Below are 24,865 nucleotides of genomic sequence, written 5' to 3' on the forward strand. Positions count from 1 at the left end.
CTATGGGATAAGTCTTTAGATTCCTTCTAGCTTTAAATTTAGATTTTGTGTGTGAAAAATACCCTACACTGTCATTACATAGATACTCTGGTGGGTCACTAATAATTGAAAGACCAATAACAAGGTGGGGCTGTATCTTTGAAAGAAATAATTTATAATTAAGTACACATGATGGGTTATTTTCAAAATGTTAGCAACTCCTAAGATTCAAGGCTGATCATAGAAGTCAGTTTAACAAAACTAATTTTATGGGGCGCTGGGTGGCTCAGTCAGATAAGTATCTGACTTCAGCTTAGGTCATGATCTTGCAGTCTGTGAGTTCGAACCCCCCATCGGGCTCTATGCTGACAGCTCAGAGCCTGGAGCCTGCTTCAGATTCTTTGTCTCCCTCTCTCTCTGCTCCTCCCCTGCTCATGCTCTGTCTCTCTCTGTCTCTCAAAAATAAATAAACGTTAAAAAAATTAAAAAAAAACTAATTTTATAATACACTGAAGTTTAAGACAGCTAATAACCTGGAATTTAGATAGATAGATAGATAGATAGATAGATAGATAGATAGATAGATAAAATCATCTTTGCAATAGTCAAGCTGCTTATTATATTCAAGAACTTTTTGTTTGGCCAACCATGTGTTTGCAGATGTCAGAGGCATGAAGGATTAAAGGGTAACGGCATCAAAATTTCTGGATTTGCAGCTGGTATGAAAATCTCATTACAGTTTTATAGGAATAAGTTAGTCACACATTGTGTATTATTGGAAAATAACTGTCTAGGAGAGAAGGAAAGAAGAGTTTTAGACCTTTCTTTTTTCTTTCAAAGATCAATTATAATTTTCTTTTGAAACATAGAATATAGGTAAAGTTCTCAGAGCAGCTGGGCTCAAAAATGAATTACTTCTTTCTTACCAAGTTAATTCTCTTCCATTTCTATCATGACATGATTTCTATCATGACGTGATATTTTTATTGGTCTCAAATTTGGTTAGGTAAAAAACCTATCAGGCATGCATATATTGCTATATATTGAATATATGTATATGAATGTATAGCAATATACATATATGTATGAATTACTTCTAGTAATTTATAGTCAGTAATGCATAGTCAGAAGGTATTATTTAAGGAATAAAATTAAAGAAATTTGTTTTTTTTATTAAAAATTTTTTTTAAATGTTTATTTTTGAGAGAGAGAGTGAGAGAGACAGAGCATGAGCAGGGCAGGGGCAGAGAGAGAGGGAGACACAGAATCTGAAGCAAGCTCCAGGCTCTGAGCTGTCAGCACAGAGCCTGATGCAGGTCTCGAACCCATGAACCTCGAGATCATGACCTGAGCTGAAGTCAGATGCATAACCAACTGAGCCACCCAGATTCCCCGAAGAAATTTGGTTTTTGAAGTCTTTCTAGGAAGAGACATTCAGTTTAATAAAAATAACTCTTATATGAAAATCATTTTTATGAAATAATTTCTGTGAAAATTAAAAGTTTGAATTATATTGAAAATCTTTTTTAAGTGTCTCCAGTTTTTCTTACTTTAATATTTAAATTGTGAATTGTCATTTCTTGGATCAATTATACACATTTTAAATGAAATTAGCCTTTGATTTCAAACACCCTGCATATTTGGAATTCTTGAATTGTGGTGGTTTGTTGTTACTGGCCACTAGAGGTTTTATTCAATCTTCTGATTCTATGATTAGATATAAGCCAAATGTTTTTTATATTTAAATACAACAATCTCTCTAAGTATTTCTACTTCAAGCATGAAAATTCTATCTAGTTTGGATTTTATCTCTAGAAACTAAAATGAGATGTATTTCCAGAATATTAAATGGGATGATTTCCCAAGTTTAGGACACTGAACATTTTTAGTGTAGGAGCATAAGAATCACCACAGTTGTAGAATTGACTACAGCTGGTTTGAAGTTGTTATCATGCCACATGGACTCCTTCTTTCCATGCTTGTATGTCAGGATGGTTATGTCAAAACTTCTCGAAGCCTCAGTTTGAAGTGTGCATTAGAGCTCCAGCATCTGTCTGGTAGGGTTGTCATATGTGGACAGAAAGGGATTATATAGTGTGACATACAGGTCCTTTTGTCGCACATTCATTTTTTTAACAAATAGTTGAGTGCCTACTAGGTCAAGAATATTTCTGGTTTGTAGGGATATATTGAAGGAATAAAGACAGAGAAGGACTTTATCCTCAAAGAGCTTAATGTTGTAGTGGTGGAGCAGGATCTGGAAAATAAATTAGTAAATGAGCAAGAAAACACCAGGTATATAAATGTGCTGCAATGAATTATAATAGCCTGACATTTATTGAACACACATGAGGAATCGTAGTTGGACTATGAAGTTTGACCTCGAAGAACTCCTCAAGAAAACGTATGTTAGAAGCCTTCATTTTCGATGTGTATAGAAGAAAGATAAAAAGCCTGAGCCAGACTTTTTATACTAGAAAATTTTTTTTTTGTTCACAGCAACATAATGATTGATATTTATGGGAGGCAAAATTTTTTTTTGAATGAATAAATGAAAAAGGGTTCAGTCGTGAAAAATAGTAAGCTCCAGAATTAGGTCTTTGAAGGAAGAGTGTTATAGGTTGAATTGTGTTCCCCCTCTACCCTTACTCACCAAAACATAACATATTGAAGTCCTAAACCCCAGTACCTCAGGGTGTGACATTATTTGTGAATAAGGTTGGTGAAGATGGGGTCATAATTGGGGGAGGGGGACTGGTCTAATATGACTGTTGTCCTTATAAAAAGATGGCTATGTGAGTACAGATACACCCAGGAGGAATGCCATGTGACAACTGAGGACTGAAGTGATGCACTACAGGCAAGGAACACTAAAGATTGCCAGCAAGCCATAAGAAACTAGGAAGAGGCAAGGAATAATTTCTTTACAGGTTTTATAGAGCCCATGGCTTTGTGGACACCTTGATTTTGGACTTTTAGCCTCCAGAACTGTGAGACAATAAATCTTTGTTTTTTTTCAGCTACCCAGTTTATGGGTAGGAAACTAGGAAACTAATACAGCTAGGTAGTATTTTTTATCTGATACTTGCTTTTTAAAAAACTTTTTGAGATAAATATAGTTTCATGGGAAGTTGGAAAAAAAAACAGTACAAAGAGGTCCTCTGTGACCTTCACCCAGTTTCTCTCATGGTAATATTTTGCATAATTGTGATATAGTATTAAAGCCAGGAAATTGACATTGGTATGTCCAAAGACCTTAATCTGATTCACCAATTTTATATGCAGTTATGCTTTTTTTAGTAATAAAAAGAGCATAGATGCTTTCAAGCTAAGTGAGATGAAGTGTTTTATTTTCAGGATTTTTCAGAGGACTCTGTCATTAATTCAGTGTTCAGTCATAAATATGGCAGCCACATTCCACATGATTACTTTTATCTACCCCATTGCAAATAGGAAATGGTGTCTCTCAGTCGAGGGTCCCAAGAGAAGAGTCTGAATGAATCAAATTACCTTGTCTTTCCAGGCTACAAATATCATAGGTCACTGGCCAGCTGACGGATGTGTTCCTTGAGAAGGGAGTCATCTTGGCAAAATGGGTTGTAGTCTGGAGTGCTGCTAGTCTTTGGCTCACTGAGTTCAGGTGTGTGGGTTAAAGAGGATTCTGTGAATGAGGTTTCTCTAGGGTAGATACACCGTATTAAATTAAATATAGTAAAAATTATACAATTTCTGTGCTCCAAGCCCTGTTTTCTATCATTCCATTCTTATTCTCTTTCCTTCAGCTATAACTTCCATCCACTTCATGTCAGCTACTCTGTGTATTTAGCTTTGAAGCCAAGGCGATGTGTTTACTGTTTGTAGGTGGACCTGTGTGGAACACATGGATATCCTCTGAGCAATGACAATATGGAGAGAGGTGTTTAGCTGATTTGGAAATATATTGAACGCTTTGCTTGAAACATTCATATGATTTTACGATTTTTTCCTTCCCTTTTGGAGAGACGTTAACCATGTTCTCATAGATCTAGAGATATGGCTTTTCTCACTTAATACTAAGTTCTAATTTTTCAAGAAACAGATTTTCCCTATCTTTTCTATTCTTTTATATTCTTCACAAAGCGATGCCCCCCCCAAAATCTAACCAGTCTGAATTTTCCAAAAAATTAGCTGCTGTTAAATGTGGGTATGTTCAGTTCATTGAAACTCAAAACTAAAACTTTATTTGGGAATTAAAAAACTCAATCTCAAAACAAAACCATGAGAAACAGGCAAGATATTCTGATGGTGAAAAGAGTCATTGAACCAGAATAATGTTTACCATCTGATGTCTTAGTGTGCCTGAAATACAATATGTGCAGAGAACATCAAGGAAGTTATTAATCCCAAGACTTATAGTTGTCTTGGACCCCTGATGATTTAGTTGTATTTACTAAAGCAAGGTTTCTCAACCCTGGCACCACTATTGACATTTTGGGCCAGATCATTCTTTGTTTAGGGGGTGGTCTTTCCTGTGCATTGTAGAATGTTTAGCAACTTCCCTGGGTTTTACTTACTACATGCTGGTAACACCATGCTCCCCAGCCCCAAAGGATGACCACTAAAAATGTCTTCTGACATTGCCAATGACCCCTATGGGGTAAAATCATCCCTGGCTGAGAGCCATGGAGATAAAGAGTTGAGAAAATAAACGCTACCCCTTTGCATGGGCTGGTTTGTTGACTGAGTATAGATTTGAGTGATCTACTCATGCCTGCTATTTCAATTGCAGTTTCTCTGAGAAAAGGAATCGTATTCTAGAAAATTTGGTTTGAGGGGCCCCTGGGTGGCTCAGTTGGCTAAGCATGCAACTGACTCTTGATCTCAGCTCAGGTTTTGATCTCACAGTTGTGAGTTCAAGCCCCACATTGGGCTCTGCACTGGGCATGAAATCTACTTAAAAAAAAAAAAAGAATATTTGGTTTGAATCATTTTTTGTTTGAAAGTTTGTGTCTGTCAGTGTGCTTAATTTAAAAATCTTCACTATATCCACATTTGTTTGAAAAATACGGGCCAAATTTGAATATCCTTCCTCTAAAGCGTTACTCTTTCAGATTATTTTCAAGAGTGGAATATATAAGGTGTGACCGTAGAGACTGGGAAGGTTGTCTCCTGATTTAGGAATGCTGTAGAATGCAGGAAATGAAAAGATGCCAGCTAGCTTAAGCTGTTGGATGTCAGTCAGATTCTCTTCTCTTCATAATAGCTACTTCAAGAAATCACACAAGTCTATGGGTCCATTCTTACTGCCATTTTTCAAAAGGTTGTTAGTGGCTAATGTTCTTGTGTCTGTAAAATTATTTCTGATTCATCTTCACTCTCCTCTACACTTGGGCACATCAGCAAGATAGTGCAACCTAGTCTGTGCCAAGGTCACTATTGAAACATCTAGTTGTTCCCTTTCAGCAGTAATAGAAAATGCACCCGAGGAATCAGCTGTAAAATTTAAATATGCTCGTCCAGGTTTTATCATGTACTTTTTAAAACCCACTCTCAGGCAGTGACTCTATGTATCCCACTCTTTTTCCAAGGGGAAGGGGACCCAGGGGGTTGGGAGAGGGAGGTTTATGGGACACTAAGCTTCTGAGCTCTTTTAAAAATAAAACCAATAGAGGCCGCGGAGGTTAATGATATCAATAAACTTGATTAAAATTGCTCAATTGTGATTTCATGATTAAAACTACACTAAAGAAATCTTTTAATTTCAAAGGGAGGGTGAACCACTATTACAAGTTGTATAATTATGCCGAACAATAAAATTTAAACTATTTTTATTTTTCTAGCTTGTCAATCTGATTATTTTCTTTAAAAACAAACACTAATAGGGGCGCCTGGGTGGCGCAGTCAGTTAAGCGTCCGACTTCAGCCAGGTCACGATCTCGCGGTCTGTGAGTTTGAGCCCCGCGTCAGGCTCTGGGCTGATGGCTCAGAGCCTGGAGCCTGTTTCTGATTCTGTGTCTCCCTCTCTCTCTGCCCCTCCCCCATTCATGCTCTGTCTCTCTCTGTCCCAAAAATAAATAAACGTTGAAAAAAAAATTAAAAAAAAAACAAACACTAATAACTAAAACATGGAGTGCTTTTTCTTCTTAATAGAGTTATAGGAGAGTACTATAGTGTTACTGCTTACAGTGTTATTTAATGTATTGTTACACTTAGGTAAGATATTATAGCATAAAGGCTGGCCATTTACTAAAAATAAGGCCACTTTATGCATTGAAAATGACATTTTCTGTGGTTGTATTTTCATTTAAATAATTTCTTTTCTAATGTATATTTTCCTGGAATTTCTGTGATCAGCAGTATTTTGAAATACTTTAGCATTATACAATAATCAAGTCTAAGAAAACAGACTGAATGGAGATTGTGCATTGGCTGTTTTCAAGGTAACAAATATTAGATATTTAATACCTCCGCCTTAATACCTCCATATAAATGGCCTATAAATAACTCCATGATAATTGACTTATTTATAAAGAAATTTTAGGTGATTTCGTCAAGAATCTCCTTATCTCCTTACTTTTCTCCAACTCCCAGTTAAAGATAAGTATCACCAAAAATGAAAACATAAAAACTTAGTGTCAACATTGAAGTTGTTTCCAATACCCTCATAATGATACAGCACTGTAAATCAGGAAATTCCTGTTTTATTTCGGGCCATAATTTGTTAGTCATGGCACTGGCACAAGATAGGAGCATTTCCCTAGAGTTCCAAAACGTACTTGTTTTTAAATCTAAGATGAACGTATGCCAACTTTTAGCCTTGAGGGCAACATCTTAAAAAAACATTAATGAATTAGAATTCCTAAAGCAACACCATGATTAGCTTGTAAAGTTAAAGAAAAATTCATTCATAGTAGGATTATGTCATACAGGACAGTTTTATTCAGATATGAAAATGCTCAGAATGTCTCTCTTTAAGCACCTTTTGTTATGTAGAAATTGGAAACAGTAGAGCAAATGAAGTTAATAAGAAATAGAACCCAGGTCTAAGACTGGGATGAACACATCAGTTATTTGATAGGTTTTAGGCCCATGACTATCCCTCCCTTCCTAAAAGTATTTATTGAACACCTACTATGTGCCAGGCACTATTCATGGAACTTGGAACAAAGCCACAAGTAAGGCAGAGAAAGTTCCTCCCTAATGGAGCATGGTCAGCAGGTCAGTAATAACTTACCAGGTGCTAATAGTTATCATGCAGAATATGTAATACCTCGTCAGTTGACAATAATTACACTGGGAAAAATAAAGTGAATGGATAGCGAATGATTGAGTATGAGAAGTGTTTCAGAGAAAGTGCTTACGGACATCTTGTTTCTGGAGTTGACATTTGATTGGGGACCTGAATAAACTGAAGGAGGGTAATGTACGGGGATCATGAGACTTTCCAGACAGAAGGAAACGAGGGGGGATCAAGGCAGGATCAAGCTGGGCCAGCAAGGACTATGGATCTGGAACTGAGTAAGGTGGAGAGGTAGGCCAGCAAAGATGTATGTGGCTCTATCAGCTTTGGTGGTAGATCACATTTTACTTCTAGCATGATGAGAAGCCACTGGGGACCTTTGAGAGGAATTTAATTTGTTGTTAGAGATCTTTGGTTGCCTGTGGTAAAGGATGTACATGTATCTGTGAACATACCAAAAACCATTGAATCACACACTTTAAATTCATGACTTGTATGTGAATTATATCTCAATAAAATGTAAAAGTAAGAAAATCACAAATTGGTATGTGATGAGTAGACTGAAGGAAATTAAGAAGAAAAGCAGGAAGGGCAGCTGAAAAACAGTTTTGATAGTTGTAATGACTAGTTTTGTGTGTCAACTTGACTGGCCATGGAGTGTCTGGATAATTGGTTAGACAGTATTACGTTATTCTTAGGCAGTTTGCATAAGATTGCAGATTTGCAAATGTCAGAGTGATCAGTGTCAGTCTTAGATATTGTTCCCTGATAACATGATGGAAAAGATGATTAAAGGGATGGATGGTTTGTGATTATTTAACAAGAAAGTAACATTAGAAGCCAGCCTTGTCCACCACAAATGCTCTAAAGAAAAATATTACCGGGTTGGTACCATGGCGAGTTCAGGAGACCAGCAAGAGGTCATGAAATGGCTCATGATGAGTTTTGTTTGACTTAAACCATTTTTGCTTGTTTTTAAAATTGGAGCCAACATTTGCAGACCCTCAGGTTTCATTTAAAATCCTCATCTCCAGCTTCACAAGGAATGTGGCTATAACAGGCCTGCATGCCCCCAAAGCAACCATTGTGTGGGGGTGTCCTGTGGAAAAGATGGGAATCTCTGCATTCCTTGTTGCCTGATCATTTCCCTGACATCATGCTCATTTTATTCATTTATGGTTTATTCAGTCATTTTACCACCCCTCCCCTTTTAGACATGTCTTAATTCCTGCCAACTGTCTGTTGTGGCCTTGTTGTAGTCAAGATGGAGAAAAGTAGACCAGATAATATCTGTAGGTGAAATCTTAAGTAGTTGAGTAAAAAAGCTCAATTTTAAGGAGCTAAATGTAAAACCATATTAACTTGGAGAGAAGTTTCTACAGTTTGCCTTAGGGCTTTGTACTTGCGCTATTTTCATTTTTTTAAAAAAAGGATGGAATAAAAACATGGGGATTATACTTAGTCTTGTTTGTAAATGTTCGAACAATCAGACATAGTTAATGTACTGAATATCAAAATCTGCAATTTAATGTGATCTAGATGGCTGCAAGTCTCCAAAAGGATATTTATCAGGAATAGATTTGGTTTTTTGGGGGAAAAAATCACAAGAAAGCAGTGGTTTTGTATTATCTGCAAACTTAATCGTGCACTTTATGCCTTTATCCATGAAACCTCACTTGATAGAATCCTGTGATTTGCATTTCAGATTCTTTATATCCACCTTAGTTTATGCTAAATTTCACTAGCCTCCTGGTCCATTAAAGTCCACAGGTCATCTTCCTGTGAATTATCTTGTCCCTGTGAACTGGTTGCTGCCAGTGTACATCTCAGTTAGCCAACAGCATCATATAGATGCTACAAGGCAAAGCACCTGTGGCCTGTAACGAGAAGTAAGGTCCATTTATTGGCTACTTACTATATTCCTAGAAACTGCCAATCACCTGTTTCCTCACTAAATCTTCAAAATCACTGTCATTTGCATTTTATAAGAGGATAATTATTAGTGACCCATCAAGTGATGACTTTGATAATTAACCACACCTGGAGTCCTGTTTTGAGTTACATATGCTTCATTTTGAGAAGGAAATTGTCTACAAGGAACAGTGATGGTTGTCATAGAAAGAATGGCTCCCAGTAATGTTCATGCTCTAATGCAGTGAACCTGCCAATGTCTTGTAAGAGGAGATTAAGCATTGGGTTCCGGGTAGAATTGAGGTTGCTAACCAGTTGACTTTGAGATGAAGAAAGGATCCCGGATTATCTAGGTGGGCCCAGGATAATCCCAAGAGTCCTATTAAGTAGAAGAGAGCAAGAACTAGTCAGATGGTGGTACAATAGAGACTCAGGCTGGTGCTGCTGGTTTCGAACATGGAGGAGAGGGCCTCTGGAAGATGGAAAAGGAAAAGAAATGGATTTTCTCCTAGAACTTCCGAAAGAAATGCAGCCCTGCCAACACCTTGATTTTTACCACAATGAGACTGATTTTGGACTCCTGACCTCCAGAGCTATAGGGTAATAAACTGGTCTTGTTTTCAGCCACTGATGCGGTGATTTGTTATAGCATTAATGGGAAATCAATATAGTGGTTAAGAGCACAGACTCAGGAATTGAACTGTTTGCTTTGAATCCTCACTCCACCACTTACTGGATGACCTGGGGTAAGTCACACGCTTCTTAGCCTCAGTTTCCTCATGTGTAAAATGGGTACAATAAGACTTCCTAAGCTTTTTTAGTGTGAATTTGACATAGTTTGTGTAAAGGGCCTCAGAATGCTGCCTAGCATACGATAAGAGTTCAGTGGATGTTAACTCGAGAAAATCAGCGATTCGGCGAAGGGCTGGTTGGGATGACATGAGAACTGAAAACTGTCACAGAGGGCCAAGGGGCACTGAGAAAACTGGGGATATTTGAAGAGAAGATGTGAGGTTGGGGGAATGTGTGGAGGGTAGGAGGCAGGAGAACTAAGTAGCTAAGGGGCTCTCGTGGGAGTTAGTTCATATTAAGTAGTCAGATTTAGGATTGGTGTTTTACAATTACAGCGAGGGAGTCTTTGGACTTTTTTTGACAGAGAAATGACTAAAAGAGAATCAGTCTCATAAAGCAAGGAGTCCCTGAGGCTGGAAAAGCAAATACAAGGGCTGATGATCCAGACACATCACCTGAAAAAGTGACTCTCGGAAGGGGGGTAGGAGCAGTTATACTGAAGGAGCGTGAATTCCCAGCTAGCTCTTAAGTTTTACTGTGTCGTTTTCCTTCATTAAACGTGCTTTACTGCTTCCCAAAATGTGTTTTGGCATCATTATGATGTGTTTCTTTAAGCAATTACGTATCTGTTTTACTTTGGAATGTAGAACATGGATAATTTGACGACAGAACATTTTTCTTTTGTTCCCCATGTTGGTCTCAGAAGTTCTTAAGCCTCTGTTTCAGCATTTTCTTTTCTTGCTTTCAAAAGAGTAAGTATGTTTGAGAACTCCTTCATTTTTGATGTATATTTCATCTGAACACCATGGAAGACCGTACCTTAATGCACGGTGCAATGTGACAGCCTGTCACCGCTTCTGTGTAGTTCATTGTCACCCGGGGTTGATGAAGCATTTCAGTGACCACCCTTTTACCAGAGCACAGCCCTCTGCTTGCCCTTCCCCTGCTTGCCAGTGCTTGGTTCTGCCTCTCGGTATGGTCTTTGCTCCTCCTCTGCCAAGCAGTGCTGGAGAAAACTACGCCAGCAGCTTGGTGGTTTATCATCTATAATCCCCTGGGCCCTCAGTGTCACTTGGCCATTCCTTTTAAGCATTCCTAGCTGGTTCTTATTCCCATCTCCACTCCACATGTGACAAAACCTTATTACTCTCCTCGTCCCCCAATCCTTTGCTATCTATCAGCACATGACTGAGGCTTTCTCTTGGCAGACAGATAAGAACCGAAGGAAAACGTACTGCTTACTTTCCTCAAATAAGTACCGAAGTTGGATCTGTAGGTTTACCTACATATTGTAATCATAACATGTAGGTATTAGTAACACAGCTTACATTTCTTCACTAAGCCATAAAATAGAGGATGAAGTCTCTAAAATAATAATAAAACTAGTGCCCCTGACGAAAATTGCAACCACACCACTTTCTTAATGGAAACTATATAATTAAAATGCACACTTGGATATATTGTGGTCACTTTGCTGCTTGGGAATTGCTTTCGAATACTTGCGATTGATCACAATTAGTACATCACCAGAATGGAATGTGAGTACTTTTGGAGGTGGTGCATTGGTGAGCTCCACGGTCCCTACGTGACTTGTGCTCAGACTTTCCTTATTTTGTTACTTGCCAGAAAACATGTCTACAAAGACTCAAATCACCTGAGTGATTCTCTTAGCATGTGGATTCTGATTGAGTGGGTCCAGGGTGGAGCTGGAGTCTGCATGTCTCACAGGCTCCCAATTGATGGTGCTGGTGTGTGGACCCCGTGTTGAGTGGCCAGAGGCTAGGTCGGCTGTTGTCTAGCGTGTGCATCAGCATCACCTGTGTGGTGACTGTGTGCTCCCTCTAGAGATTCTGACGTGGCTGGCTAGGGACTGTTATTCTAACGTAGAGATTTAGTTCAGTTTCTCTGCCTCAAACAGTGGATACAACCTCTTGATGGCTGGCATATACTTTCTAACTTTTGACACTGTCAATGCCAGGGAAAGAGGAGACAGGGGCTTTGGTACCATATCATAAATGGAAAAGGAGTTGAGGTCACCAAGTCTCTTGGCCTTCCGATAAATTGATCCACACCGTCATGTTCCCAGGTTCAGAGGAATTGGATAATGTGCTCTCTTTTTTAATAAAAAAAAATCTTGCTCAGAGTAGGCCTAGAAACTTACTGGGAGTAACAGGGCACAGGTGAGCACACGAGGAGCACTTGGCTCATTGATGGGGAACATTCTCAGGTGATGTCATTCTAGCTAGGTTTTGTTTATGGGTGTTGACTAATATGGCCCTTGTTGTCTGTACGGCTATAGCCCTGAGCACAGACCGTTTTACTCTTTTTCAGAATTAGGATCTTGATCTTATTCAGGGCTTCTGTAATAAATCTCTTTGTTGTCTTTATGTAAAGAATCCATTTTTATTGATGACACTTTTGACCCTCTATACTTTTGCAGAAGTGGGTCTAACTGGTTTGACATTATGAATAGACATTCTCCATTTGTTGTCACATTAAGGTTTCTTGATACAAAGTATTCCCTCTAGAAGTTGGAAGTCTTGAAAGTATATCATTAAAGATATATTTCAAAGAAATGTATGAAAGATACGTTTTTTTAAGTTCCTCCAAGTGAAAATGAAAATGACTTTGGTCAGTGTAAGAGCCTAGGGAGGTATAGTATAGACTTTAATGAGGATTGAGACTTTTGTGTAACAAAATGGTTGAAGCTCTAAGACAAAAATGTGGACCATAATGCCATTTATGTAAATGAGATACATAAGTGAATCAACACTTTAAAGGACATTTACATTTTTAAGCACGTTAGAGAAGACACTCCTTCAAAAAATTTATGGAGGTGAAATTTACATAACAAATACAGCCATTTCAAGGTGGACAATTCAGTGGCATATGGTATATTCACTGTGTTGTGCAGTCACCAAACATTTCCATCCCTCCCCAGTGAAACCTCTTACCTATTAGGTCACTTCCTATATCATACTGTCCCTTGCCAAACTCCTCTGTCAACAACCAATCTGCATTCTTTCTCTTAAGTATCTATTTATTCGAGATATTTCATATAAATGGAATATGTAAATGTGTGTGTTTAGCTTTTACTTAGCATAATGTTTTGGTGGTCCATCCATGCTGTAAAATGTATCAGTTCTTCATTTTTTTTAAATGGGTAACTAATATGCCTTTGTGTGAATATATCACAGTTTGTTTATCCATTGCTGTAAATGTACATTTTAGCTCTTTCTACCTTTTGACTATTGTGAATAGTGCTGCTATTAATGTGCATGTGCATGTACTTGTTTGGGAAACTCTTTAATTCTTGAGGGTATATTCTTTCTTTCTTTTCTTTTTTTTTTAAATCTTTTAAACTTTTTTTTTTTTTTTTTTTTTTTTTTTTTTTAAGAGAGAATCCCAAGCAGGTTCCACGGTCAGCACAGAGTCTGACTTGGGCCTTGATCCCATGACCCTGGGATCATGATCTGAGCTGAAATCAAGACTCAGATGTTCAGTTGACCAAGCCAGAAAGCACCTTTTAGTGAAGAGGAGTGGGAGTGAATGGGGGCTTGGGACGAAGAGAAAAAAGTACTGAGAGAGCCCTTATATTGACTGATAGCAGCTTGCTAAAATATATTCATTCAACTCTGGTCCCCTGATACTCTCCTCAACTCCCATCCCTGATAAGAAAGCAAAGTAATCTGCTGAAGTGACATGAGTCTGTGTTACTGGATAAGTGCTTTGAGAAGGAAAGTGGGGTGAAAGGCTCTGAAAGAGTTCATGTCGCCAAAGACCCATGTTACCTCTGCGTCTAGTGTGAGAATATTCATTTTGGCCTCACGTTATCCTTCTTGTGACTCTTCAGGATGTATAATGGAGACAGAAAGGAGTTAAGATTCCATAGAAATGTATAATATATGATTGTGTTCAAGTACCATAGCCATCTTCTAACATGGTCCCGATGATTCTCTCCCTTGTACCTATACATTGTACCTAATTAGGTGTTCTAGCTGAGACCTCCGGGTAGTGTGCTGAAGTGCTGCCTGGCATCCTCTTGCTGATCATAAGTAAAATGTGGGGCAGCAGATAACATGATAAACAAGAGGGGCACAGGAATTGCTGGTTTTGAAAATTGTCAGCCTCTTTAGTCAGTAAAGGAGGCTAACATTGAGAAATGGCTTTCAGGCCAACATCAAATTAAGTGCACACTAGCAGGAAGACAAGGTCTGAAGATGAAGCTGAGCGTGTGGCTGTAAAGTCCTTGAAGATCTTGGAAAGATCCAAAGTAGTGCCTCGGAAGTCCATCCAAATGACAGGGCTTCTAAGAAGCATAAAGGTGATGTCCCTCTGTCATCTCAGTGGACTAAGAGGAGGGCTGCTGTTCCCCCTTGAAGGGATTTGTGGGTGCGGCTTTTATCTAATGAAAGTAAGGGCCAATAGGATTCATAAAAGATGGTATTGAGGGAATTCTATTTAGAAGCTGTAAACATAGACTGAAAAGGACAGAAGGTTACAAAATTAGTCCCCCAAACTTTTTTAGGCAGAAAGCAGACTGAGAAAGCTACATACCTGCAGACACAAACTACTTTTTAAGGAAGCAAATGATGACTTTAAGGGGGAGTCAAGAATCCGGAGGATGAAGCAAAAACCATGACGGATTCACTGGCCTTGAAGACTAATGAAAGACCTACCAATCTATGCCTTGCAGGATTTCAGAGTTCCTGAGGTGTAGTGACTCCTGTGTGCCCTCATTTCTCCACATTTGAGCTGGAATATATCTAGAGGTTACCCTACACCACTGTGTTGGGTATGTGGGGACAAGTAACTTGTTGCTTTAGCTCACTGGTATTCGTGTTGAGAGGAACTGTATTCGAGGGCTGTCCTTAAGGATATCCGCCTGAGGAGCCTCATGTAAAGCCAGAATTGGTTTAGATGAAATTATGAACTTGGAGCTCACCTTGTATAGGGGTGAACATTTCTAGGGCTTTGGGAAGGGATTAGTGTATTTTGCATATGGGAAGGACATGAACCATTAGGGCTCAAGAGTGAACTGTGGTAACTGGTCCCCAGTGATCCCGCCTCCTGCCATTTATGTTCTTGCGTAGTCCTCCCTGCATTGAATGGGGCTGACCTAGTCCATCAGCAGGATACTGAGGAAATATTGTGTGACTTGAAAAGATAGGCCACGAGACCCTGCAGCCTCTATCTTGCTTTCCTTTGGATCATTCACTCTGTCAGGCAGCCGATGGAGATGTCCATTTGATCCAGACCTGAGGCTTCCTGCTGACAACCAGCCCCAACTTGCCACCTACAAGTGCACCTCTTTGGAAGCGGCTCCTTCAAGCCACAGGAAGGTCTTCAGGTGACTGCAGTCTGGCCTGATGTCTACAGCCTGCTCAGGGACCTCCATGCCAGAACAATCCAACTTGGGTCACTCCTGAATTCCTGACCTTCAGAAACTGTATCAGTCTGTATTGTTTTAAGCTGCTAAGGTTTGGGATAACTAGCTATGTAGCAGTAGATAATCAGTAGAGGTACTGCACTGCGCTACTATATACCTGGGAATATTGGTAAACTTTTATGGAGTCCTCATCTTGCTTCAGGTGTTAGCAGGTACTGTTCCTGACTCCTTAATCTCTCTCTAATTTACCCTGTTATGATTGCCCTTATAACTGATTCAAGGCAAAGGGATGGAGAGGCTCTGGGGAAGAATGTGAAAATCTTGAGCCATCCCACCTTGTCTGTTTATAGTGTCTGCTTTTATTCCTACCTTAGAAGAACAACACTGAAAGGGGCTATTGCAGATCATCTGGGATCCTCATTTTGTTTTGTTTTTGTGAAGCCACTTTCCGTCCTCAACGTGTGGGAATTGCAGATGCTTAGTGGTGGTTTTTGCCATGAAGTCTTTTCTGCAAGTTGGGCTATGCAATACTCGTGTGAAGGGTTGAGCTGGGGAGGGCCGGGCTTCTCTCCGCTGGCACAGAGGTGTGTGCCCTTGGGAATGGGGTTTGGATCCAGAAACTGCTCATTTCACAGAGGCGGACAATAGGGCCAGAAAGGCTGATACATTAATAATGTTAGAAATGTTATTTCTAAAGTTAGTGGCAGAGCTACTGGGCTCTGTCCTGGCTAACAGTCCAATGAGATGTTTTCACGTTTGTCCTTTGTTTTTACTTTATCTTTGCTAGTTTCCAGGGTAAATGATTCCATTAATGAAGACTAAACGCTTCCCTTTTAATATGTTGAGTGGGGTGTGGCTTCTCGATGGTTCAACAGACATTAAAATTTCATTTGATAATTCTATATCTTCCCTGAGGGAACTCTCTGCCTAGGTCCTTTGAAATTGCAAAAAATAAATTACCCGTGGGCTCAAGTCCAGTAAGCTGGATTTAGGTTACAATTGTGATCTTAATACAACCTGTTCCTGCTGCATAGGCCATGTGCAGCCTCGTTTGTAAAGTCAACTTGAGTGGCATTGAACTATTTAAGAGAAACTCTGCTTTTTCATGTAAAGGCTTTATTTAAAACTAGAATTTAATCATATTCTATTTTTCCCTTCATCTCTAATTAACTATAATCACTTTGATTTTAAGTGGTTTCTTTCTAAATAATTGGGTGGGTTTTGAGGCATATGTAGTTTTGTTCTTAGCAATCTGTATATATATTTGTCAACTGGATGACTGCTATTATGTTTTTAGAAAACACATGAAGGACTATTTTGGCAGTCAGTGCAATCAGCTTACTTTCTGTACTTACTTTCTGCTTAACTGTGTCATAATGTTTTATAACATTTTAAACATTCAACCAAATTGAGTTTGTGGGAAGACTTCTTGTGTGTGTGTGTGTGTGTGTGTGTGTGTGTGTGTGTGTGTGTGTGTGTGTGTGTTGGGAAGACTTCTAATGGTTTTTTCTTCCTCTTTTGAAACGTACTTTTCTTCCTGTGGGATTTGGAGTACTGAAACACCAAACCATTCGTTCTTGTCTGCTTCTCTGAAGGCCAGTTTTAGAACCGTTAATTTGAATCATTGGGTAATGAGATTGTATGGGTTTTTTTAATTATGCGAGCTTAACAAAATGATCACTGTTGCTCCTTCCGGAATATTGCCAGTATGTGATTTCCCCCTTTTGTTTTTTTCCACCAAGTCAGATTTATCATCTTCCATTGAGCCGTTCAACTTTGGACTTATAAATTCTTTTGCTCTTTGACCTCTTACTTAAAGTGAGCATGGATTTTAGCTTTCAGCCAGGTAGTTCACGCTGCCTTTTACTGATAGTGCACTAGAATAACCCCCCTCCCCCCACACACAAATATTTTGTTTTGAATGTCTCTTAGTCCCTAGTAGTTGGTGTGGCTTTTCTCTTGCCGTGCATTTGCTCACCTTTTCCCTAAATCCCCTCACTCTCCAGGAATCCATGCTGCTAAAATTAGCTTCTTCCTCCTTGCTTCTGTATCTTTCCTTCCCACTTTGCTAGGCCATCCTGCCTTTTCTTGTAGGGATTGGCTTCTCAGCATGGGAAAAGAGTAATTGTCTTTTTCCAAGCGGCAGGCTATCTTCTGGTTCCTCAGAGCCAGCTGTTAGGGAGGTGAGGTTTCAGGGAGGCCCTCTTAAGCTACAGATGTGGTGTGAGAGCACTGGCATGTGCACGTGGACAAATGTGTGTTGGCATGCTAGCAGGCTGTTCTCTTCCTTGAGAGTCCTAACCAAGAGAAGGTAGAGTCCCCACGCGATCTTCCCAAGCTCAACCTCATAAAGGAGAAGAGGGAAACTCCAGCTAATTCTGCCCACCAAATGTGTATCTGTAGTAGTCCATGTTTGGGCAGCAGTTTACATGAATGGAAAGCATTAGTTTGTGAAAGGAGGATTTTGGTTTGTGAAATTAGCCAGGAGGGCAACCTAGATTTCCTTTTTTTTTTTTTGGCGGCAGTTCCTGAAGCAGGTGCAGGGCGTGTGTGAATAATGTACCACACCTAAACTATGCGATTTAGCCAATGAACGTTAGGCTTTTCCTGGGTCCTGTAGTATGGTTTCCCTGTCTGTCAAGAGCCAGCTCAGCAACCAAACCCAGATTCCAGGTGTGGTATTCCACGGTTGTTCTGTAATTTGTAATCATAGAAACAGAATGTTCCTCCTCTTATTTCTTCCCTGCCAACAGTTTCTGGGTGGGTGACTGTCAGTAGCTGGAGTTATTTTTAAAGAGGAGAGGTGAGGCTTGTCGTGCAAAGCTGGGAAGAGGGCGTTTGTTTGCAGAGCAGAGCTGACATCAAAGTGTAGATTACTGCTCAGTGGCTAGGCACTTGTCCTGTAACAGGTAATGTTTAACGTGCCGGTCACAAAGATCACAGAACAGTGTATGCCCAGGCATAAGCTAGCGCTACCGTGAATGCTCTGGAAGACTGAAAGGCTATACATGCCCATGTAATTAAAAAAAAATGTATGCACTAGTCTTGCTGCCTCATTTTTTGCTGGCTGTAATTGGACTTTGAAGCTTAGAAGTTCTATCATAAAAACGTGTGCCCTTTGTTTGAGAGAGAGATTGGCTAAGCAATCACTTTCCACTTCTTTTCATAGGATAATATAAACGTTTTTTTGAAAGCTTGTGAACAGATTGGATTGAAAGAAGCCCAGCTTTTCCATCCTGGGGATCTACAGGATTTATCAAACCGAGTCACTGTCAGGTAAGTTTCACTGGTTTGTTATATGTTTTTTAAGCTTAGGGCTTGTGGCTCAAGTGCAAAGAATTTCTGAGATTTTATGATGACTAAAAAATTGTTCCTCTGTCTTCCTCTGTTCTCATTCCAAAACAGATTATTTAAAAAATAGCTGAGGCACTGTGAATTGAAGCTGTCTGTAATTGAGATCATGGCATGTTGTTATTTTAAATCTCTCTACTAACTGAAATGGTAGTTTATATTTTAATGCTTGTCCAACGTGGTAGTGTTTGGTTTCTAATGGGGAGAATGGCCATTATGCTTATAAAACAAACTTAGAGGTTATATTTATAGAGTAAACAGAATTATTTTCATATGGTCTTTATGTATTTGGAATTAAGACTTGCTAACAAAAATGAGACTGGGACAGTGATTAAAGAGACTTTCTTTTGTAATCTGGAAGGCAGCAATGCCTGGCGGAATGCTAATGACCTTGTCAGTTGTGGAGGATTTCTAAAAATGAACAGTTTTTCACTATTTTAATAGTGTGGATGAGAAAGTGAAAGTAGGGGTGAAAATGTGCACAGGTGTCTCCGTTGTGTTTTAGATGGAAAATGGTGTCATGTAGGAGTATATGGTTTCAGGAAATCTGGTTTTAAGCTCCTGTGAGATTTTTTTTCCTATAAATCTAATTTGCTTTCAGTGAATCGGAATAAACTTTTGTTACCAGATAATGGTGACAGAAAAATGATTTAATTTTGTGATAATGACTACCTCTTTATCACGACTCTTAAACCTAATTAACATTTTTTTCAAAAGGAGAGAATATTCTAGCTGTAGGAGTAATAGAAATGGGAAAATTAGTTTCTACCGTTTTAGACAAAGATTTAGTTTATATGGTTGATTTCCCTGTTGTGGTAGCTTTAAAAGTTATTTAAAATTGATGGTAAAATCTTAAAAATGGCCAATATATTTTCCTAAAGAAAAATAACTCTCTATGTAAGTTTCATAGTACACATGGTCTTTTAGCAGTAAAACCTAAAATCTCAGATAGAATTCATGTTTTCAAAGCCTAACAATACGTATTTTTAAACAAACAGTCCATTTTGAACTTGGGCTTCTACTTCTGTTGAATTAGCATTTCTAAACTACACAACCTTGATAAGTGCATAGCAGGGAGGGGTCTGTCTACATTTCTGATTAATTGGAAGATAGTTTGTTCCTAAGTTTCATCACCAAAATGGCATGTTGACTTCTGCAGTATTGCGAGGACATGCTTGATATCCATGAAAAATTACTGCATGGATGAATTTGTTTTATTTTTATTAATCAGCAATCTCTCCAGACACCTATCTGATGGGCAAAGAAAGTTTTCACTTACAAGGTGTTTTATTCTTAATGAACAGCAACAACTTAAGGAAAAAACACCCCCCCCCCCACCCTACCCCAGTCATACCATTTTGAAACCCTGTAGCAGATGTTTGAGTAGGCTACTTATTAGGCAAAACATGTTTGTTGGCTTCTAATTCCAAGAATGCTCTGAGCAAAACTTGCCTGGAGCCTGTTTTATGAGATGCTGGGTCTACGGTGTTCAGGAAAAAAGTCAGTACCTGGGCACAGCCTTGAGTGAAATTAAATCCCTGACGAACTGAAACTGGGAGGTCACGTAGTTACAGCTGTAGTAGGAAGTATGCAGAACAACTTGTCTCAGTGGAGACCGCAAGTCCATAAAGGCGTGCCCAGGTAGTACTAGTGAGAATGCCGGAGAGCCTCAACTCTGCTCAGGAACATTTCCCCTGAGAATTCTGTCTTGTTGGCCCAAAGAACACAGGGCTTGACCCTGGGTCTGCTGCAGTGGAAGCATGGGAGCCTCCCGGTTATGAGACTTGAGGAAGCTGGCAAGTGGCTTACTGAAAAATGTTGGCCACAGCTCTTCTGCCCCGAGATTGCATTTTTATAAAAGGAAGCAGGTATATAGGAAAGCAAATTATTGGCTAGTAAATATCCATGCATTTCGTAGGTTTTAGTCTTTGTTCTTACATAACGTGGAGATTTCTGTAGGTCAAATCTTGTCCTTTCTTTATTGTAGATTGAAGGACTTGGTGTTGGTTAGACCAGTGGTTTTCACCTGGGGGCAGTTTTGTCCCTCCAAGGGATATTTGGCAAGGTTTAGGGATAGTTTTGTCGATATAACTGGGCTGGGAGTGCTACTGGCATCTAGTGGGTCAAGAATGCTGCTAAAAACCCTTTCACGAACAGGATGGTCCTCATAACAAAGAATTTTCCAACCCGAAATATCAGTAGTGCTGAGGTTGAGAAACCCTGACCTAGACATAAAATTCCTGACTTATTTCAATGGTGCCAGCAAGACAATCATGTGGAAATGAAGGCTACTGACCAACAGACTGTAGTTTCTGCTAAAATATAACTTTTTACTCATTAATATAATAATTTAGTATAATAACTTCCATTTCTCCGTGGTAGTATGTTTGTCCACTTTAAAAGGAAATCTTATTATAATTTGAGTCTGCAGTAATGTGTCAGTACATTATTATTTTGCTCTTCTGTATACATTAAAACTAGCAAAAATGGGACAAAATACTTAATTATTTTAAATGCTCTATCAGAGCTCAGCTGCTAAGACTGCACAGTTGATAGACAGGCTGCAAGTGCGATCTAAGATCCATGTTTGCATGACGCGTGGAAAGCTAATAGGAAAGGCCAGTGGATGCCCTCCATGTTGGCAAATGTGAGGTATTTTTTGTTAGAGGACAGCAGTCGTAAAAAACATGGATGGTGCACGGAGCCTAGGAGAGTGGTGTGTGGGTAGGAAGGAGTAGCAGGAGCAGAGGCTGCCGATTTAAAGAGCCGTTGATATTTCAATCATCCAGGCCCTAAGTACAAATATTTATCTTCCAGCAGTTCCAGATTTACAATTTAATTTGCAATAATAACTTTTTACTGGTCAAACAGAACTAGGTTACTCTATAATTCTATAATTATACATATTAATATGTTATATAAATTTTCTAACAATTGCTTCTTGCAGGAAGTAGCTTGAATTTTTCCAAGTGTGTTTGAGTCACTCATTTATTTTGGGACTGCATATATTGTTATCAGTTACTATTTAAAATTTCTTTTTAGATATGTATTTATTTTTGAGAGAGAGGGAGAGGGTGAGTGGGGGAGGGGCAGAGAGAGAGGGAGACAGAAGATCCAAGTGGGCTTTCCCTGATAGCAGAGAGCCTGATGTAGGGCTCAAACTCACAAACCGTGAGATCATGGCCTGAGCCGAAGTCAGACGCTTAACCGACTGAGCCATCCAGGCACCCCTCAGTTAATACTTTTAACTTTGACATTCCTGACTTTAATGGGTAGGATCCATCTTGCCCCCCCCTTTTTTTTTTGCCCTGAAAGGCTAATGAGCAAATTTGTGAGTTCACCTTCATGAATGGTAGATTGAGGTTGAACTTACCCTACTTGAGATGTTTACTGAGGCCATGAAATTTGGCTTCTGTAGCAATGAATAACGACACCATTGTTATTAACCATTTGCTAAATGCCCATACTGAGCTCAGAGACACAGCCCACAGAGAAGAGGTGCTGTGACTCCTGGAGCCAAGCAAGCACAGTGACCACATCACGTCACAGCACACTGGAGAGCCCCTGTAGCAAATCTCCTGGTCTGGTCATTAAGCGGCACAGGGCAAGTGCTTGTTGTAGAAAGCAACTCAGCAGAGTGGTTCGGAGGTCATCCTGTTTTAGAGGAATCGAAGTTGGCAGAGAGGGAGAGTTGAATTATTAAAGGTTTTAATTTTATACATTTAGCAGTTTGACTCAGAAACAAAGTCATATATTTAACCATTGCTCTAACGAATTATATATTGAAATTTTAAAGCTGAAAATGTGAGCAGATTGTAAGCATGTTTCTTCTTTCTGCTCCCTTATCATTCCAGTCCAATTTTTAGCTCTTCCTCCTTAGATGCATTCTGTTCATAATACAATTACAGGATGGCCATGCTTTTGAACACAGTATTTCAGTCATGCAAAGAAAAAAAAATTATTTTCTAATTCAGTCTTACTCTCCCATTTAGGATATTAATATTTTAGGTGTAAATTGTAACTTCAAATGTCTCAGTTTTTAAAAAATGTCTTATCAAAATGGAGGGTGCAGAAATCAATTTTTTTTACACATGGTAGGTGCCAAAGGAACAGTAGTTAGAAACAAAATTAGTGTTAACATATTTCCCGCATGAAAATAAAGGAGGCTCAAAGTGATATTTAAGGATTTAGCTGTTCTGTACAGCTTCAAAAGGGTGCTTGATTTTATGGCAATACTGTAAAGCCATTTCTCTGGAATCTGGTTCCCAGATGGCACTCTAAACAGTCTGCCAAATTGGGCGTGGGATATGAATGTGTATATGAGTATTTATTTAAGATTTTAATTCATGTAAGTAAAAATATACCTACTCTGAAGTAATTTTCATCATTTGCTGACTTAAACCTGCTTTTACTTTTTTTTCGTGTCTTTCAAATGAGTTTCTCAACATCAATCTGTGGTTTTTTTTGTTTGTTTTGTTTTTTTTAATAATGATATCCAAACTTGGATCAGTAACTTGATCATGGTGACTTCCACCTGTCAATTCATGTTACTATTTTAAAATGTTCTCTTCCTACCAAGCAATTAGAAGAGAATGAAACAGAAAAGAAGTTTGCACTGCACACGTTTCTGCCCTGTTCAGTTATTCTCTGGTGGTAGGTAATTCCTGAAAGGGGACATTAATTCTTTTGGGTTGCCAAGACTCTGTTTAAGGCCAACAGCAAAAATGTACGGACAGTTTTCAAATGTTGTTTGATCGCAAGGTTAGATTATTGAAGAGCGTGTTTAGTCGCAGAGAAAGATTGTGGAATAGGAGGTAGGTCTGACTCTGGACAAGCTATAAAATACCTGAAGTTGTATCTAGTATTAGTTTCTCTCCATTTCTAGTTGCTGGTTAAGTTCTTGGAGAGATAAATAAGTTTCTGAAAGCCAGCTCTCCATCCTCAGCTCTTCACTCCCTTAAATCCCCAGAGCCACAGGGCCTGATTGTGTCCTGGCTTGCTGGGTCAGGCTTGAATGCTGTGGACTTTTCTGGCCAGGGTCTTTGTATTCAAAAGTAACCCCATCGATGCTCATTGCCTCAGAGTCTCATTTGGCGGCTCATCTGCTTAGCTACCTTGAGTTCCTGGAAGAGTGATAGAATTTACTTCCCTTGACCAGCTAGCATTTGTTTTATAATGAGATCCTTCGAAGGGTTAAACCAAAGAAACAGATTTTTCTTGAAAAGATTCTTCTGTCTTTCAAATTATTACCTGTGGGGCTGCATATGTTGAATTAACCAAACCTTTGACATGATGTGCACCCTAGTATGGGTAGCCCTGTCAGTCACTTTTGAAAATGAGAGCTTTACCACTAACTCGAGGTGTTAAGCATTGCTTTTCTTTGAGTTTTTTGCTATCTTGTGGTATGATTTACCTGATCATTTGTGTGAGGGTGTATGTGTGGTGTGTGTGTGTTTTTACATCTACTTCTGGAGCTAGAGTTGAAAACAGCACTTAACTCAGTAAGGGGAGACTTTGGGGGCAGGAGTCACTCACTTGTTTGTCACACATCAGGCATTGATTGGGCATTTTCTTTGTAGCATCTAAGTATCAGATTCCCAGATGCCACTCTTAACAGTCAAAAAGTACAGAGCCCTGCCCTTAGTGGGGTTCAAGTTATAATTAAGGACATGTCTTCTTAAGTTCACAGAGTACATTGTTTTGAGATAAATGCACAGGGTTCTCAGAGTATATAGAGATGAGAAGCCATTTCAACTTTTTAATCAGGAAGACACTTAATTGGAGGTGACACTGATTTCTCATTTGGGCTTTCAAAGCACTTTTGTTTTCATCTACATCTAATTTTTCCCTAGACTTGAGACTATTTGAGGACAGAAACAATTGCATTATTCCTTATTTCCTTAGTTCCCGACATCTTAAGTGTTAAGTGTTTATTTGAAAATTAAATTTTAGTTATTTTGACTTCCTGGATGTTTTAAAGCCATGGCTTTAAAGATGGAAACTTATTTTTTCCTCTTTGTCAAGTTTTTCTTTTTATTACCCTCTTTCAAAATTGCAAAACAGTTCAGGCAAAGCAGCCATTGATCCTTTGGTTTCTATTGCCTTTCACTTATCATTCCGGAATAATAATATGGCATATTACAACATAGTCTAAGTGGATACAATTGAAAAGAAGAATGTGTCTTCACCTCAGTGTATAATACACTAAAATGGGAACTTTAGAC

At 39.0% G+C, this 24,865-nt stretch overlaps 1 protein-coding gene across 25 annotated transcripts in view; it reads left to right on the top strand.

The window, feature by feature from the left end:
- Nucleotides 1-24,865, top strand: part of LMO7 (LIM domain 7) — a 194,493-nt gene that overhangs the window by 82,749 nt on the left and 86,879 nt on the right. For 22 of the 25 annotated variants that reach the window (XM_053216543.1, XM_053216518.1, XM_053216534.1 and 19 more), the window contains exon 5: nt 18,460-18,566. In XM_053216543.1, the coding sequence (XP_053072518.1) occupies nt 18,460-18,566 (107 nt within the window). Of the gene's footprint in view, nt 1-17,864; nt 17,964-18,459; nt 18,567-23,226; nt 23,295-24,865 lie in introns of those variants that run through there. The other 3 variants (XM_053216552.1, XM_053216574.1, XM_053216578.1) reach the window with 2 other exon arrangements.

The sequence above is a fragment of the Acinonyx jubatus genome, chromosome A1 (genome assembly GCF_027475565.1).
Source record: "Acinonyx jubatus isolate Ajub_Pintada_27869175 chromosome A1, VMU_Ajub_asm_v1.0, whole genome shotgun sequence".
Taxonomy (NCBI): Eukaryota; Metazoa; Chordata; class Mammalia; order Carnivora; family Felidae; genus Acinonyx; species Acinonyx jubatus.